This window comes from Anopheles merus, chromosome 2L (genome assembly GCF_017562075.2).
Source record: "Anopheles merus strain MAF chromosome 2L, AmerM5.1, whole genome shotgun sequence".
NCBI classification, from domain to species: domain Eukaryota; kingdom Metazoa; phylum Arthropoda; class Insecta; order Diptera; family Culicidae; genus Anopheles; species Anopheles merus.
The window spans coordinates 29,595,283-29,614,121 of NC_054083.1; the positions used below are offsets into that span (position 1 = coordinate 29,595,283).

General features: G+C 43.9%; 2 protein-coding genes across 2 annotated transcripts; one reads left to right on the plus strand and one right to left on the minus strand.

Annotated features, from left to right (window-relative positions):
• Window positions 1-260: 260 nt before the first annotated feature.
• On the plus strand, window positions 261-1,378 carry LOC121592608 (MIT domain-containing protein 1). Its single transcript, XM_041914230.1, has 3 exons — window positions 261-503; window positions 602-1,040; window positions 1,126-1,378. The coding sequence occupies exons 1-3, from the start codon at window positions 374-376 to the stop codon at window positions 1,280-1,282; spliced, it is 726 nt and encodes a 241-aa protein (XP_041770164.1). The 5' UTR covers window positions 261-373; the 3' UTR covers window positions 1,283-1,378.
• Window positions 1,379-2,601: 1,223 nt separating this feature from the next.
• LOC121593105 lies at window positions 2,602-3,692 on the minus strand. Its single transcript, XM_041915177.1, has one exon. It carries the CDS (start codon window positions 3,341-3,343, stop codon window positions 2,675-2,677), a length of 669 nt encoding a protein of 222 aa, XP_041771111.1. The 5' UTR covers window positions 3,344-3,692; the 3' UTR covers window positions 2,602-2,674.
• Between the last annotated feature and the right edge of the window lie 15,147 nt (window positions 3,693-18,839).

Here is an 18,839-nt window from a genome sequence, read left to right on the forward strand (position 1 = left end):
CCACTAGCAATAGCCATAACAATTTATGCACTTTTCCTTCACAAATAATCAAACAACACAACATCCTTACGAAAAGAACCTCTGACGCGCATGCCCCAACTTGCCATTCCAAAAGCACGTGCTTCACATACCAACCACCAACGAATGGGCAGCACGATATTTAAATTTTCCTGTTTGCGCCACAACTGCTCGACTATTTTTCGACCAGTTTTGACATCTGGCCCGATAGCTCGCGTCAAACCTATCAGCTGTGCGTTTGTTTACATACACAACAGTTTGCAACGCAACTCGTAGCCATCTCGTGCGTTTTGTGATGAATCGGTTGCGCGGTTATTTTACGTGATAAAGTGAATAATTTTCCCCACGAATCAAGATGGCCACACCGACGATGATGGCCGTTACGCTGCTTACGCGCGCCATCGAATACGATGTGGTTGGACGCAAGCTGGAAGCGCTTAAGCTGTACGAAGATGGCATCGAATCGCTGCTAAAGGAATCCAAAGGTGACGCATAACCAACACACTAGGCCGTAAATATTTGCAGTATGAATCATCCTGACACCCACGTCCGAGCTACCGCTCGCGTACGTACACCATTACAGCCGAAACGGACCCAAAGCGGAAGCAGCACTATCAGACCAAAATCGTGGAGTATATGAACCGGGCGGAACAGGTGAAGGAACTGGTCACCCGATGGAAGAGCAAGGGTGTGATTAGCGACCGGATACACATCGTGGAGGGTGCCACCGGGTACAGCTACGGCCGAATATTTGGCAAATACTTTAACGACGAAGTGCACGAGATACTGCTCGAGGAGCCGTATGTGCGGGAGCACCACCAGATTTGTAATTTGGTGATGTTCTGCGAGCTGGCCGTGAACAGTTGCCGCAATCTGAAGTACATCCAGCTGGCCACGGTTAAGGAGGCAAAGAATGGTGACGAACAGGGTCGGGCGTTCGAAGTGCTGAAGCAAAGTTTACACAAACAAGCCGTCAAGTTTGTGGTGGAATACTCGGAACACATGCACGATCGACAAGTGATGTGAGTTGCCACTAGGGAAATTTCAAACGATCGTGTTAAGGATTTTAAATTACACACATTCTTCGTTTTGCTGCTTTTCTTACAGACTTAGCAATGGATACGTCATTAAGATTGGTCGCGGCCTGAACTACTTCAAACCGTCCCCGAGCAAGTACTGTCTCGGCGCCTTCAACTACCATTTCCGGGAGTGCCGGGAAACGAACGTGGACGTGTTCTACTGTCCGGAGAATAATAAATCATGACTCTCTCAATAAAGTCATCGGAAGTTTGATGCGCATAAGCAAAAACAAAAAAAAAACGACAAACGAACAAATAAAGCACTGAACTTAACAACAAAACCGTCCGCTGTTGCCACGCTGTTTGTACACGCTGTGTCCGAAATGCCCATCAAGAGCACTTCACTAATTGCCATCTCTCTAAATGCTGCAGTGATTTCTTTCCTCAAGTGTCCCTCTTTTGGGCTGAATGCTTTTTTTCCCTTGATTTGCTGTTATTTGTTTCGTTCTTCCATCTTTCACTCCCGCTTCGCTCGTTCGCGCGCTCGATCGATGGCTCTTGGCAGAAGTTGATTTTTCGTCCTTCGGTTGGCTCATTAATTCGCCATTTCCACCGCTGCCTTCGGTCCGGCTTGTCGTCTCGTCCGACAAGCTACAGGCGAGAGGCACACGGCGTTTTCTTGTTTTTTTTTTGCAGTGCAGTACCGGCTTCCGCCATAAGAACCCGTGTGCCAATCCGCACTGCAGTGGCGATTGTTTGTGTAATAATTCATAACTAATGACTAAAGTTGATTGAACAAACTCAGGGCAAAGGCGCAAGGCGAAGTTGGTGCTTCCTTTCCCGAACGAGTTCCGCGTTGAGAAAATATCTCTTGTGCGGATTGTATTAATTGCCAAAACAAGGTTGACAAACGAGAGGTTTATCCCAGTTCTTAAAACTATTCAAGCTACTCATGTTTTGAAACCTCTAAGTTACTATTCAAACTCACACAAAAAAGATTTTCATCACATCCTCTTTCCAGTTATATAAAAAAAGAAAGCAAATTTCCCTTGCTATCGGACAAAGCAGTGGAACGAAAAAGTACTGCAAACGAAAACAAATTCATTAATTACTATCGCCCAACACTCACTCAAAGTTTGTCCATTGGGCACGGTCAGCCTTGGACATTTAATTTTTGGCACTAGAAGTAAGTATCCTTCACGCCACTTCGGCACAGCCGGTCGAAAAGACGTAATGATTTATGGCAGATAGATGGTAGTAAACAACGTTAAGGAGACCCCGAATGCAGGGAAAAACATTTTAATTTTCAGGTATAATTTATACGGTGAATGATTTATGTATTTTTTGTGTTACTTCACAATTAATTAAATATCGAAGTTTTGGATGAATTTATTTTAATTAAAATCCTACAGTGTGATATATTATATATTGTCTTTTATGCATTTTATATTGTTATTGTCTTTTATGCATTTTTCTATGCAAATTACACAATTATTGTTTTCAAATGAGCATTGTATATTAAGCAATATTTGTTAATAAAATTATTAACATTTATTTATGTTTCCAATTTTGCTATACGTTTACACTACTTTTTCTGTTTTTAATTTGCTCCAGCACTAATTCTTGGCAATCCCACCTTAAACGTACCGCGCGTACGTGCTTACGATGTGATTCGGCCCCGTTACCACAAACGGATGCTCACCGGACTGGTTCCGGTACTGGTTCAGCGACATCGCACACACACACCGCATATCCATCCGCTCGCATATCCGTGCGGCCACCTCACACGTAACGTCCGCACTTACCACCCGAAAGCGAAGCGACTTTCCTCGTGCCAGCTGAAAGTCCATCAGCTTCTGTCCAATCGCGCGGCGCCTGAAGTGAGGCTCCACCGCCAGCACGAACACGTGGTACGAGCGGCGCGAACGGAACCGTCCACAAACGTCCCCAGTGTGCTCGAGATGGGCAAACAGTCGCAACGTTTCGGCCCAGCGTCGCGATCCGGCCGCCGGTACCATTGCCAGCAGCTCGTCAGCCGTGCCCGGTTTCACACACCGTGCGATCGTGACGCCAACGATCGTGCCGTGATCTTGCTCGATCGCTACCGCTGCCATGCCCTGGTGCACGAAGGACAGTGCATACTGGATGTGCTCTTCCGTGGGGCCGATCTGGGGTTGACTCTCGTCGAGGTACGATCGCGTGACCAGCTCCTCCGGGAAGTAGAACGTCAGCAGTGCCTGCCGGATGCGATCGCACTCGTTCGGTGCCGCAATGCGGTACAGAATTTTGGAGAAGCCTCCGTTCATTTCACGGCACCGAAATGCACCCACAGTATAGCGATGGCACAGTTTTCTCTTACCGTCTTACCGCCGCGTTCCACGTCAACGAAGTATCATTTCCCAGGAGCGAATCGGCGATGCAATCTGGTCGTTTTTGCTTGGCGTATGGGCAGCAGGTTGGTTGAGAGACTGTCGCATTAGCTTCGCGCGGAATCGAATTCGTTCGATAGCATGGCGCTTAATCTCTTCGCCCTTGCATACCGTTTGCAGCTAGGGGAATGTTTTCATTCGCAAGGTTGTTGCATCGAATTGTACCCCTCACGCTACGGTGTTTTGCGTAGGTTTTCTTATCGCCAGATGGTCGTAGTGGGTGGTTCGGTCATAAACACTGTGTGAGGAAAGGTATTGAAATTTCGCGTTATATTTGGCACGTGTAAATGTCTTTAAAGAATCTAAAAATATTGAAATATTACGTCGTTAGAAATTATTGTAATTATTACATTTTCAATTCAAAAACATGTTGAAGCAATATACAAACAACAGCACTGAAGCGTGCTAATAATCACACTTTTATAGGCCAGTCTAGTGCCAGCTGGTTTTTTAAACAATAGTTGATAAGCATTACATGCAACGGTTGTACACCCATCAATATATTGGTATAAACTTCATGCTTCGTACATTTCTATACACAGTACGGTGAGTCAGGTTATGTTCAAACATCTTGTTACTGGTAATCAGAAATATCGACAAAACCCAGACACTGTAAAGCACTAGACAATTTGAAAATTTCCTTCAAACCCTTTTGGAACCTTTTGCTCAGTTTCAATACTTTTGAGGTACCTCAAGCCTATGCACTCACTTAATCGATTGTATATTCAATTTTTCATAAAAAATAAGAAAGTAGATAATAAAAGGCCTCTTACAAATTTTCATCAATGTCTTTTGATTATTTTGAGTTTTAGGAAACATTAAAACATAGTTTCGGCCAGATAATCATAGGTGTACATATTTCATTTTCAAGTAACATATTTTTTTAAATTTAATTGATACTTTTTAATGTAAACATCAACTAATTCAGTTTTTATACAATCATTCTCTTAAATTAAACTTACTTTATCTTTTAGACTAAATTTATTATCTGCTTTAAACCTTGTTTATCTAAGTGCGGGTGGATTTCAATGCTTTATTTTTAATTCTTTTTTTTCCTTATAGTTATTTATTCTAAAATCTAGTTTTATCAATCTATCGAACGGCAATAATTTAATGTTGAGCTCTTGAGCTATTCACTGGATAGTTCCCAGATCCTCTTTCTCTCTCGACGTTCCCTTAGTTTGTGTTGAATGTTTTCAGTCAATTGTATCCAAATGTCATGTCCAACTGCAATGCTTTTCTACTTAGAATATCTATTTTCCCAAGAAAAAAAAAACATTTAATCCATCCACCAAAACGGGACTATGAAAGCGTAACATGCTTTGCAAGTTTGTTTGTAATACAAAATTAATTACAACGGAGCGGATTTCACAGCAGGTCACAACTGGTTTGCCAACCAAACAGCACGGAACGGACACACGTCTCCTTTGGTTCCCAGCCCCATCTACCCAGCCAATGTGACCCACCACCAACCGATGATAAATAGTATAAGACACTGGTAAAATAACATTTGCGCTGCCACTTCTTTCTTCTGTGCTGTCCTAGCAAAAAAAAAAAAGAATGCACTTGTACACCACTGACACCTCTGTCCGTGTCCCTCTTCTGTAGCGGATGCTGTCGGAGCTTCCCCTTTACAACAATTGCATCCTTAGCCGTTTTCTTCTATCTTACACCCGCTCCACCGGTCCTGTTGCTTCCCGGAAGGAAACGGTAATCTCATTCCTTGCTTCTAATCCGGAAGCATAAGTTCAGACAGTGTGGAGCACTTGAAAAGCAGGAGAAAAACCACCACCACCGAGAGCTAGAAATGGCGAATGAGCAATAGTGTTGTCATACACAGTGAAGTATAAACAACGGTAATGATACGACTGCTAGTTACTTCTTCACAAACTTCTGCTATTTTTATGTAAGCTTAAGCCACAGTTACCCTTAAACGTTAACCGTGGCCGTCGTGGATGCTGGATGTGGGTAGGTGGGTATTAAATTTATCATGATCATCGTTATTATCGTTATCGTCGCCATCGTCGCCATGGTCGACGACGTCGTTGGCATTGTTCCTCGGTGACGGCGAACCCACTCTCGACAACAAAGACAATTTCTCGACTTTCTTCCGTTCTGGGCTCTTTTTTTCACCAGCGCACGTCGGAAAAACTGAAGAACCCGAAGCATCAACTCATATCATCGCTACCATCGCCATCTTAAGCCGTTTGCCGTATTTCTAATCTCTATCATTAATTCAATTACAATAATTGATTCCGTAATTATTTAAAAACGTTACTTAACGCGAACAGGCGGGACGAGCACGAGTTCAAAGAATTCTTCGTCCAAACTCGCACCGTTTTCTTCTAATCCAGCGTCATTCGACAGAGAAAAGGAAAGATTATTTGACGATGCTTATCAGCAGCTAAGGACACCGAATTTCAACCGTCGCAAAATGGCAACCTCGTTTCATTTTCGCGTCCATTTGTTTTGCAACTGGTAAAGTAAACGCGAATTCGAACAATCTTACTTTTGCGAAAGAGTGAAAATTCAAGGTTTTCCTCAGCCTTTCACCTTCATCCTTTGGCTGCACGTCAGCGGCACTAGCTTCTCCCCTCACAGGCGTCTTGCGAGCGGCATTAAATGAATTGTGGAACATAAATTTTCAATAAGACTAATTGTAATTAACGAAAGCGTTCGGTGACGCGACTGCAGATCTGCGCAGATCGACCGAAAAAAGGGGTCGAAAATTGATATTACTTTACGCGACCGTGTGATTTTTGTACGACTTTGACTTGGACTACAGCCTGTTTATGGAAATGAGCATACGCAAACCCCCCCCCCCCCTCTCTCTCTCTCTCTGTATTATTTCTTATATTCTTCTTTCACTCCCAGCCGGGCAGTAGGGAGACGGATCGGCGACCCCGCGCAAAATGGGCACCCACTTTTACACGCCCCGGATTGGCCACACTGCCGATGCCTAGAGCTCATCACCATTTCCGAGACGAATTTTCTAATACAATTATGGAGCGAAAAATTAATGGCCACTCGACGGCAATAGTGTGTGCCGTTTTGGGTAAGTTAAGATCGTCGCGGCCAAGGTTAATGGTGGTGCAGATAGCGCTGCAGATAGGGTAAACCGGGCGTTAAGGTTTAGTTTGGCGAACAAAAGCACATAAATCAGGATAAGATTGCATATATTTGCGAGCGTAACCCGACCATAAGCCAAACAAACTGGTCCTCCTCAGGCAGCTCGCTCACCTCCCCCGTGGAAAAAACGTGTGGGCCAGTGTTTCGCATCGGAGAAGATTGTAGTAGATTGTACAAAGCTCAATCATTTCGACGACAGAGAGTAAGCTATTACCAAATATTTAGACGCTTGGGGTGAGAATTATTTAAATTGGCTTTCATTTAATCTAAATTTACATTTTTCATGTTCCAAGCCATTCGAGAACATTTTTATACCAGGTTGGTTGTCTAATAGCACATCGAAGGGAGTTCTAATAGCAGCATAACATTTAAGTATGTAAATTGTCACAATGATTTTCACAAAACCTCAAATAAACTGAAAGTCAGTTATCTTCCACCCAAAGCAAATATTTCAACAAATTTTTGAATCGTCCCCCATAAAACCCATGATGAACGGACTTCTATTGGAAATCGCTATTTGTTCGACCTAAAATCGATCGTAAATTACACCGCAGCGCTGCCGCTTTACCGACTTGACTGATCGCCAAAACCTATCCCGCAGACAAATCGGCCTCATTTCTTACCGGAAGTTGCACCAACATAAAAAAAAAACCCACCACCACCAAAAAGGTCGGAAGTACACAGGCGCGGGAGCTATGCCGTCTTGAGACACACGCGGGCCGCGGAAGAATGTTTTCCAGCTCCACGGCACGCCACATTGCAAACAGCGCCGAAAACCACGTGAATGCTAAACGGACGGCAGCAGCACGGTGGGCTCAGGGAGCACCCAAAGAAGTGGCCGACGTCAACAAGCAATATTTACGTAAACAAACCGCAGCAGCAGCAGCAAAACCTGCCAGTCCCAAACAATGAGGAACTGGAGAAACTATTTGCCAAAAATACTTGCCAGTTATTTATTGTCCCCGCCATACGATCTCGGTATTCAATTTGTCACAGAGCGCGTTCCCCCATTCCGTCCGTTGAAGGCAGTGCTTGTGTGTGTGTCTGTGCGTCGCTGGAACGCCGTCAACCATCAGCACTTGTGTTAGGCATAAAATGTCGTCCCCGTACTTTGCTGGCGTCGAAATTCCACAACCATTTCCCGGCCAACGGGAGCTGTGAAAAATCAGATTGGTTTCGGCAATGGTATGCATCGGGGTGAGATATTGTGTTCCTGCAAAACTATCATCAGCTCCTGACAATAAACACACACACATTCAATTCCAGCAGACTCAAGGAGATGGTAGGTTTTTGATCATGCTAGGTCTGCGGTTTAAAATCTTGGCACATGGCATCATGGTATCCATGTAGACCGAAAGTGGAATTATCCAGAACTGCTATTGAACAAAAACCTCAAGAGTCCATCTCTGTAGCTTGGGCAGTTGGGCTGGCAGTGGTTGGTAGTGCTAAGAAACTACGGACAAACAAGCTCCCGGTGTCTGAATGAATGATTTTATTTTCGTACCCCAAACCAGGTTTGGGGTTAGGTTCGTCTTCTTGGGGGGGGTTTGCGTTCTCTATCCTTCTAGCCACAGGTGAAAGGATGTTTGAGAGCGGACATAGTTGGTTTATTTGGGATAACAAATGTCTCCGACATAATAGTCTTTTGTGAATTTGATTGTAATCGACACATAGCACCGTGAAGCACGGCTAGGGAGAAGCACTCTTACCGATTGGAAATATGGAAGAATCTTTACTAGAGGAAGGACATGGAGAGACATTTTAGTAGGTGGTTTCATGTGCTATTTGTTACTTATTGCCAAAAACTAGCATTTCAAACAATAAAATTCCAAAGTTAACAGTTGAAGGTGTGATCTTTTAGCTCTTATGTCCTTATTTCCATCAAAATAGAAACAATTATTCGCTTAATTGTGTTTAAAAAAACAGATGCTCGCTTTTCTACTATAAATCTGAGTAGAGATTGGTATCAGAGCGTCTTACAAATCAGATCAGATGGTCTTCATTATTGTTGCTGCTTTGATTCAAATGACCTGAATTAAACATTTCTCAACGAAAAACCTACATTTTCTCAAAGGTATTGATAAAACACTGCAATACTCTCCTGTCGTTACGTGTAGTTGTGTTCTACTTTCCTTGCATATCCAACAATACACATGCATCACCTTTTTGCACAACTGGTCGAAATGTGTACGAATTTGGCAATCGAGAAACAGGCGTTTTTTCCTGCTTCCAACCATCCGAACTACATGCAGCATGCATATTTCCTTACCTATTGCACACTGAGCCACCGAGCAAAGGGCACCGAAAAAGGAGGAAAAAAAGGAAACTATCGTCAACCTTGTTGACACAGTAGCGCTCTGGCCTATTCTCCTTCGGGAAGAAAACTCGCCACGCGTCAGACGAATGGCACTGCGGAGTCGATCAATTTCCTTCGCTACAATGGCTCCACATACGACCCATGCATGTACCAGCTGAAGTGCACTTCCCGGTACCCGTACAGCCATTTTTCGGGTTTTTTTTTGCTCTACTCTCTTACGCCAACTACACTAGCGAGGTTTGGTTCGAAATTTTTGGCCCCAAAATGGTACCGCCCCAAAAACTACGTACCGTCACCTACCAAGTAACGACAAACCATTAGGCGAAACCAGGTGACTAATGATGCTGACAGACATTCGCAACAGCAGAATTCGAGTGGAAATAAATGCTGCTTTATCTTTCTCGCCAGTAACATGCTAGCAAGGAGAAGGGCAGCAACACCAAAGAAAAAACACACGCGAGTACACCGAGGAAGAGCCACAAGCGACAGCGCAAAAAACAAGAGGTCCTTCGACGTTCCTTCGCTGCAGTACCTTTGTTTTTATGGTAAAATTATGCACCCCAAGTACGGTTACCGCTAGACTTTGGCACATACAAAAGCACAGACACACATAATGCATAATGTTTGCTCCCGGTGCATGCAGAACCGCACCCCTCTCTTTTTTGCAGCAAAGACGCCACTGACTGACTTGCTTACGAGCGAGACACTCGCTCCGGCATGGAAGCCATTCAAGCAGGGAGTTTAGTTGCAGGTCACCAAGATGCGCCATGTAGATGCAGCAGCTACACCAGCAGCCCCCCCGAAAACCCCTGGTCCGTTCGGTTAGGTGCGTTTTAATTTCGATGTCATAAACCATGCGCTACGCTGGCGTTAAAAAAACAACATCATCATCAACAGACCAAACAACTCGCTCAGCCGTTCATAGGAGGACGAGAGGACAATTTTCCACTGCCAAAAGCCATTCGCCGGTGAGCCATTCGCTGGCTGCTGGGACCGGGGCAAAGAGAAACGCGGTGCTTAAATGGATGCTGTGGCTCCGGCATGCCGGCCAATGGGTTAACTGCAGTGGTCGTTATTGCCGAATGAAGCGGCGAGGTCAGATCCTTCGATTTGAGATACGCCTTTCAATCTTCCAAGGACCTTCGGTAGGGGTTGACGCAGTTTTGGGCTGCATCAGGCAACACGGTAAATCGTAGATGGTCCCGCGCTAGATGTTTGGCGTGTGTTAGGGAGAACATTTAGGAAAGAACGAAAGAACATAATTTCGAAGAACAAGATCGAAACGATCGAATATGGCGCTAATCCAGTCAAGCGCCTAAATGTATGCAAATTTATATACGAATTGTTACATTTCTATATTAATAATGGTGAAATGGTGGTATATTAACAATGTTCAACAACCAACAGTAGAGTAACTAGTTTATATTAAATTATTTGTTACTCAAAAGCTCTAGATTAATGCCACAAAATCCTTATTTTCTTAAAAAATATCTTTCAGTCACATGTAAAAAGAAATTAATAAAAATACCAAACCGCATTATATATTCTTCTACCAATCAGCACACATTTTTTTCCATTTTTCTTATGATTTATATGCCTTCCACGCTAAAGCCACATTGTTTTGCTGCCACCTCAGGCACTCACCGGAACCATAATGAACCTTTTTGGCAACAATCTATTTAGCACAATTTGAGACTGCGATTTATTGCTTACATTTCTGATGCGCCTGTTGTTAGGAGCGAATAAAAAAAAACGAACTTCTACGAAAAACTTGTAACGGAAAGCGCCTGCTGGGTAAAGTATCTGCCAAAAGCTACATTGTGCCGACTGACTTACAAAGAAACCCAACTGTGCCACCAACAGCGATGACTAATTAAAAGCTGTACTTGTAAAGATATTCTCCACATTGCACGTTTCTTTCATAAATATTAATATGGTATGGTATTTGTGTCTCATTTTTATACCGCTACTTTGCTTGCAGTCTTTACACAGTTTATTTGCAAAAAGAAACAGCTATATTTCCAACCAGCTTGAATTTTCAACTGCACTTGCACAGTCATTCTCAGCACTACCATCAACCCTAGGGATGGCTTTTTCCCGAGCCAACCCAAACGGCACCACTTAGCCATCCGTTTCGCACTTCCCCTTTCTCTTTCGCATTTCGATTAGTTCCCAAGATGGTTTCGAGCTTGTCGAAACTGGTTGCTGGTACCGGCTAAAACGTATGCTTTTAGCAAATGTAACCCTTTTTTCTTGCTTTTTGCTATTAACCTTAAGAAAGCAGCCTCCCTTCCATTTTTGCCGCTTTGCAAACTACTCGAGCTTTCAGTTTAGCATCATAATTACGAGTAATTAGCACTAGAAATTCCTGTTCCGGCAAGATTTATGACTACCTACTACTACGACCACTACTTATACCTTTCGTTTGCACCCTTTCTTGATAAAAGCTTCTTACATCTGAGAAAGATGCCTGCCTTCGGTAATGGTGTGTTTTGGAGTAATAGTGCTTTGCATCGGGTTTATATGGAAAGTTTTGCTAAAATTTTTGTTTTAAAAGCTGTTGTTCGCTTCTTTTTACTGAAATCTCCCTCTCCAAAAAGAATGGTTTATATCACCCTTGCAAAAACACAGACAAACCACCAATAATTACCATTCCTTTATGCTCTTTAACCTATCAATCAATGAGCACAACAAAAGCAGCACAATTCATTTTGCTCTCCACTCCCCAAAAAACTCGAACTGGCCAAACACTTACTTAAACGAAGCCAATTACCGGTTTGATGTTTGTGAATCCGGTTTATGTCACTTCCGTTTTTTCGCTTTTCTCCATCAACACTCACACACACACAAATAGCCGAATGGTACCATCGTTAATTTGAATATTGCTTTTTATTATTATGCGCATCCTGACCTTTTGTCTACCCGGTTTTGTTTTCCATTGTACGATGATTTTTTTACGCGCGCCAGACACGGACAAAAGTGAGCTCTACCAGGAAAGGGAAATGTCCCTCCAAAAACACACACACACACACACACACACACAAGGCCGGTTATGACGACCGAGACGATGGTGGTTATGCTGCTGATTACCACGAAAAGCGTGCAGAACCCCTTGTGTTGCTTCTCGCCATCGCAAATTGGTAACTGTCCACCTTTATTTCGTGTGCTGTCCATTTCCAGTACATCCCATTATATCCCGATGCGCACTGCCACCTTCAACCTTCCAGTGCAAGCGAACTTCAACTGCAAAAAGATCATCCACCACACCGACACGCCGTATGATCTGCCGTCCATCCCAAGGACAAGAAGTTTAAGCGCTATAATGGACAAACATTAGCGCAACCAGCGTCGTCGTCGTCGTCGTGGTCCTCGGGCAGGGAAGCGGATGGCAGTAAAATATTTCCAGCACTTGACCCCTTGAACCCCCATCTCGGTAAAGAGACGGACCCAAATTACCATTAAAGCACGGAGTGTGCAATGGGAGGAGGTGGGAATAAAAACCAGCAACCAGAATGCAGCGCCAGGCCGGACTCATGTGCCGGGGTCCAACGTCCCGACTGGGGAAGGGCCCAGTCCCATTAACATATTCGAGCAGTAATTACTCCATCGGAAAGTGTCGACGAAAGAAGCATTAGGAATCAATTAAAATGCAATAATTAGCAGACGAGAGATGGTTTTCGGTGCGCAAGCAACAGCAAGGGTGAACCTGATGCTCACGAACCTCGTAAAGTGCCCGAACAAAACGTGGGACTTTTGAGGGCGGAGGATGAGATGTATTACTGGGGGGGGGGGGGGGGGGTTATTGGGATGCACGGGTACAGTGGTCGCTTTTAGGTGCTTCGGTTTTTTATCGACAGTTTCGAATCTATCATATTTACCCCGTTGCGCCCGTGCTTCTGTTGGCTGTTGGCTTCAATTATTCGCTATGCAAATTTTTGTGACACAGACAGGTCATCCTTTATTAATGGGACACCACCACCCGAACAGGACATCGCTGCCATAAATCTCGTTTATGATTTGACTCTATGGCGGCTCTTTCCTCCTTTTTTGTGTGTATGTGTGTTTCCCGTCTGCTTGTGTTTCTCTTTACCTTTTTAATTTATAATTTCACATGGTAAATATTTCTCCTATTTCTTTCATTAAATTCACCACTTTAACCAAGCTTTACGCCATTTAAAATCCACTAAACAGTGGCCAAATTTCCATGCCCCAACAAATGAGACATCTCGAGCTCGCTCAAATCCCTCCAAGCCTCCGCCAAAATACAACTCCAAACAATTGCGACTTGTTGGGAAACTTTTCCAGTGTTTTTACCACCAGCAGCATGTTTTGTAGTCGTCTGGCAAGCACCGGGAGCAGCAAACTCGCGTGCAATCAAGAGAATGTCACTCAAGAACAGGGCCCTCTGGCGGTTGGGTGACTCAAACTCAAATAAGAAAACCTGGCAAGTTTACCGCGACTACGTAGAACAGCCGGAAAACAGCACGTTTGTGTGTGTGTATCGTTGCAGTAGAATTTTCAAATGGGCAAATTCATCCATTTAATTTTCGTCTGCGTATGTTTGCGTACACCGCAGCAAGTAGCAGCATCAGCAGTAGTGTGGCGTTGTTTTCAGTGCAAAGATCAAATATTGAAATGTGTTTTTGTTTCAAAAAATCTTGACATGGGAACAAAGTTCAAGGGGCATTCGTTTTAAGATTGTTTGTACCTATAGCTCACATTTGATTGATGTTTTTAATATTGAAATTTCAGTAAAATAATACACAAATACTCAAGAAAATACGAACCGTCAACAGAAAAAACTCCATGCTTCACAAATTTTTGATTTCAATTCATTTCTACACTCATTTTCTCAACAACATAGAATTAATGTTCATCAAAATAAACAAGAACCCTGTTCATTTAATTCTCCTGTCTGCTCCGAATGCTCAACCTACAGAACCGTAGCCTTCCCAAAATCACTACACACCAAGATTGTGTCACGTACCTTGCCATTGATTTCGTTGTTCTCATCGATCCCGCCCGAATTTGGAAATTAAAGTTCCAGCACGCATTGCAACAAGCGCACGGAACAATCACGCTCGCTAAGAAAAGCAAAACAAAAAACAACCCAACTACCAATAAAAGGACTGCGGCAGAAATGTTGTCGTTGGATCAAAATTGTCAAAAACGACTTGTTGTTCGCTGTCCCTGAAACCACTCGATTCCATCGCTCCCGTCCTCACGCGCACATTCTCCCGCACATTCCACGAGGATTACCATCGTCTAGCAGCAGGAATGCTTAGCTACTTATAGACGGGGAGGGTCACAGTGAAAGGACAGTCGAAGAATTTTTCATCTTAATCTCCGCACCGCGCTGGCACAGGAGCCGGTAAAAATCCGGCGCCCGGCACGCGAATTTCCTTTGCGAGACGAGGTGCTGCTGTCAGACCGGCGACACGGCACAAGTAGCGGAAAGCCGTGAGCTTCTGTTTTATCGTCTCGTTTTTATTTATTGCCTTTTTGTGCTGTGTTGATTTTTCGAAATTTTCGATCTTTTTTTTTTTGCTACCGTAAGTTACATTGTTGCGCGTTATGGTACCACATCCACTTTGCTTGTACTTGTAATGTTGCTCAACTCTCTTGCCGCATTGACCTAACGCGGCGCACACCCGCGGCACACCCAGCCACCGCAGCAACCTTCCACGGACACGATTGCGTCAAAGAATCCGGAAAATCCAAAGATAAATATGACAGCTACGTGTTTTTGTTTGACTAGGAATTAACATCGGTTCACTCTCGGCAGTGGCGTTGTTTCTGCTTTCTTCAAACCAGCGCAAGCAGTGTCTTCCATTCACGTGCCATTCGAGCGGGCGCGCTTGGCAGGACATTCTGCAGGAATTTAAAAATAAATTACTCAAAATTACGTGCTATTTGTATGTCGCCCGTCTTATCCTTCGTGTGGACGAACTTGTTGGCTTCCGCTCTTCTCGGGAACTTCGCTTTTCGCTTCGACGGGACGTTTTTTGAACTTGCTCCACCTCGTTTTTCCTCACTCCTTTTGCAACCACCACCTCGTACTCTGCAAGGTGGAAGGTGGAGACTATTTGCATCGCTTTCCTACTCGAGAGTTGTCTGTAACCGGAAGAAATCGCAACGGTGTTACTTGTTACTCAGCGAATGATCGTTTTTTGTTAGCGACTCGTCTTAAAATGAGAATTGTCACCAAATGTCCTGACTATGCACAAGAATCAAAGTATCTTCAGCATTACTGTTTCGGTTGCCAGGTTTTTGTCCTTAGCAAAAGTCATAATGAACATATATTTCTTCCAAACCAAACTCCTGTGTCGTCTTCTACCTGATACGCACTACAAAAACAAAACCGAGCAAACAAAACGATCAGCCTCATCCATACCCGCGCCAGTCCTGGCTCTCGTTAGCTTCAGCGGTACTCGCCCTTAAGCTTTCTTCCCGGTTCTTTTCGCTCGCGCTAATGACGTCAGCGAAGTGGGAAAATTATGCGAAATGAAATTGTTCCACCGGCTGCCGTACGGTCGTCAGCGTACCGAGAACAGTTTCTTCTGAGTCCTTTTTTACTATACTCCGCCCGCCCGGGATGTTTTATTTGTTCACCATTGTGCGCTGCGCTCTTGATAAGCATATCTTTTCCTTGGTGGAGGTGGTGGAAAGCTGCTTTCCTCATTCATTTGGCGCAAAAAATACCTTCTCCCCGAGAGCAAATAACAAACGAGCATCTTACTGTGCCTGCCAGTGTGTGCTTCCAGCTCACAACTGTACGTCGTCATAGGTGATGGCGGTGAAGGTTACAAATTGCTGCCGAGAATTAGGATCAAACTTTTGCACTTCAATCTTCCGGCTTGCCGACAAATCTTATGCAATTTTTTTTTTCGCCTATCCCCTTTTGGTCGCATCTTTTGGAGGGTTTTCCACCCCAACTCTGCCTTGTTTAACAGGATTATTGTTCTTTAGGCACAGTGCAAAAAGCAACAACTGCCTTTTTCAAATAGAAATGAAGACGGAATCGTGCGGAGGATCGTTAAGAGATAATTAAAACATTCATTTTCACTTTACCAAGCACGGGAGTTATCGTTTGTTTGTGAGTCTTTTATAAAACTCTTTATTTGATTTCATTTTTAAATAAAATTTACAAAATAAAAACATGAAAGGCAACCTGAATTTCTGTATTAAAACACATTTATAAGCCAGTGTTTAACCATCAAATTATACACCAAATAGATGCCATCTTGAAAACATCCTTGATAAGCGCTCCTGCCGAGCAGTTCCGTGTGTCTTAATAAATTGAGGAAAAGAGGGCCCCAATCTTCCCGAAGCCCTTGTTTAATCTTGCTAAATTAACTTCACCGGAACTCATTGCCGGTAATAGAAACGGTCGGAAACGGTAAAAAATGGGTGGGGAAGGCATTATGCCACAATGCTTGCATGCTGAAATCGTGTGTAGAAATCTGCGAATAGTGGGGTGGAAGCCAAATCCAACACATCCTCTGAGAGGCTGTACTAGAATGTATAATACACATTACCGGTATGCCTAACGTGCCGGTATGGACGGTGTACTTAATACCTGTTTCCACCTGGTGCTACCAACACACAAACACACACACACGTGCCGTTGTGTGCTTGTAGCTTTTTAAAGACCGATTAAATCTCGATACCGAACATGCAACGGGGAAACGTGCGCCCAGTGCCGCCACGTGGTACCAACCAAACTACACACATTTCCACCACCAGGAAGCGGAAACACTACTCTAGCCACACCGTCACATGCACAGCACAGTGGGTGGATGCTGGATTCCAAACAGGTAACATGCTTCTAATTAAAAGAAACTGTTACCATTCTCAATTACCACCGCGTTGCAGGCAACGATCGTCCACGTGCAACGATAAGATAGCCTAACGTGCACACAGTTACACACATACAGACACACCCGAAAAAACAGTAAATTGTTGTGCCAGTGGAAACAGTTGAGCAGCATCCTTCGCCCTCGAGCAGCCAGCAACGCTGCAGTAAAGTTTCATTAGAATTTTTAATAATATTCAGCAGCAGAACCCTGTACCCCCGTATCTGTTCCCTCGCTTCTTTCCCTTCTTGCCTCGTTGGTGAGCATTTCAAACGCGCTTCATTCCCGCGATTTCTAGTGTCATTTCGATGAAGATTTTAAATTATGCATGCATGAAAGATAAGCGCGCTGATTCGAAAAAAGTACTAACCACGACGATGCTGCGAGAGAGATGGAACAATTCTCCCTAAAAAAACCCCCCACAACGAAAAACCGCACAACCACACGGCGAATGTACGTACCATATCATAACGCTTCACAAACCATCCCCAACCCAGCAGCAGCCCGATGCATGGCGCTTGGGTGAAATACCGCTCACCGGGTAAGAGATAAACAAAACATCGCCGTATCAGTGCTGTGAGAGGCTCCTTTTTTTTTTTTGGAGTTCAAAATATACGGACCACTACACATACACGTGTATACGGTGACGTAGGAAGAAAAAATCATCATCCTGCTTCGTTATGTTAATGTCAGGCGGCGTTCTACGGTTGGACACCACCCTCCCGAATGTGTCCCGGTAAGGGGCAGGAGCTAAATGCGTGGCCTGCCCGATATCTCATTGCAAATCATGCTTCACTCTCCGCGCGGGTGCCAGCGAAACGCGCTACTGGTAATGAAAACAACGACAACGGCCAACCAAAAACAACACCGGTACCGCATTTCATTTTAGACAGGCTATGAATACGTTTTGTCCTTTCCATGAGCTCCGCCTATGGCACGCTGCCTCTTCTTCACACCAAGGCACTTCATCGGGATCGGGAAAGTGAGCAGGAGTCAAAACTCAACAAACTAAAATCACACAAATTCTACTCTCTGGCCCGTGTGACGTGTGGCTGGCTCCCTTATCCTTCCCATTTGCTTATGAAAAGAGGTTATAAGAAAGGCGAAGAGAACCAACAACAAAAAAATGCTTCAACACCACCAAAGACGACGAGCTAAGGCGAGATAACGTGTCAGCTGACGTGGAGAACGCGGCGTAACGGCGGTTGTTTGGTGTCACCCGTACTACCCTGCACCACGCCCGGAGGTGTACTACGTGCTCGGGTTGTTAAGCATTTTTCACTTCACTCGAGCTAATCGTCCTGCAAAACGTCGGGCGTGATTGTGAACGTGTCTTCGCGAGGTTTGCGGTTTTTTTTCTTTTGTTTTTTTTGGCAGCAGTATCGGTTCCAAAATAAACAACCAACGCGCGAGCAGGATCACTGCCGCATGCCGCAGTCATATTGCCTACAAGGCAAAGGGCAAGAAACAAAGCAAAGAAGAAGAAATAATTGGCTTGTTCCGCGGCAGTGTCACAAATCATCACCGCCAAGGATAATGCGACAGGATCGCATCGACAGGGAAAACGCCCAAGCTTTAGGAAAATCATTATCCTGCTCGGTGAAAGATTTGTCGCTGCCGGTGATTAGTTTCGCTAATCAATGGCCGATGAGTTGTAGGAAATGTATTACACGGTTGTGGAAATGGAGGGAATTCACGAAGGATACCAAAAACAATCAATTTTAAATATGTTTGTTTTGTTGTTATGTTCGTTAGGTAAAGATATTTTTGTTTTCAGAAAATTCAACAAGATTGTTATATTGGTTTCAATAAATTGACCCTTAAAACCAGATTTTGTTCAACTTTGTTGCTTGGAACTGCTTCAAGCTTGTTATTCAGATTATACATGTCTAAATAGGAATAACTTGCGATGTTTGAAAGATCAATAGATCTCGTTATTTAAAATTTAACTTTGTTATAGGGTTCTTTATTGTAACATTTCATACGATCAGACAGTTGACATGATTATGATCATAATCCGTTTGAATAAGGTCATGTCAGAGGTCAAATTTCCCGGATGTTACAACTTCAT

Excerpts from the sequence above, each read along its gene's own strand:
- LOC121593105 (XM_041915177.1), bottom strand. The coding sequence starts at position 3,343 with ATGAACGGAGGCTTCTCCAAAATTCTGTACCGCATTGCGGCACCGAAC.
- LOC121592608 (XM_041914230.1), top strand. The coding sequence starts at position 374 with ATGGCCACACCGACGATGATGGCCGTTACGCTGCTTACGCGCGCCATC. Across the intron at positions 504-601 it reads GCTGCTAAAGGAATCCAAAG|CCGAAACGGACCCAAAGCGG; the intron begins GTGACGCATAAC and ends ACACCATTACAG. Across the intron at positions 1,041-1,125 it reads ATGCACGATCGACAAGTGAT|ACTTAGCAATGGATACGTCA; the intron begins GTGAGTTGCCAC and ends CTTTTCTTACAG.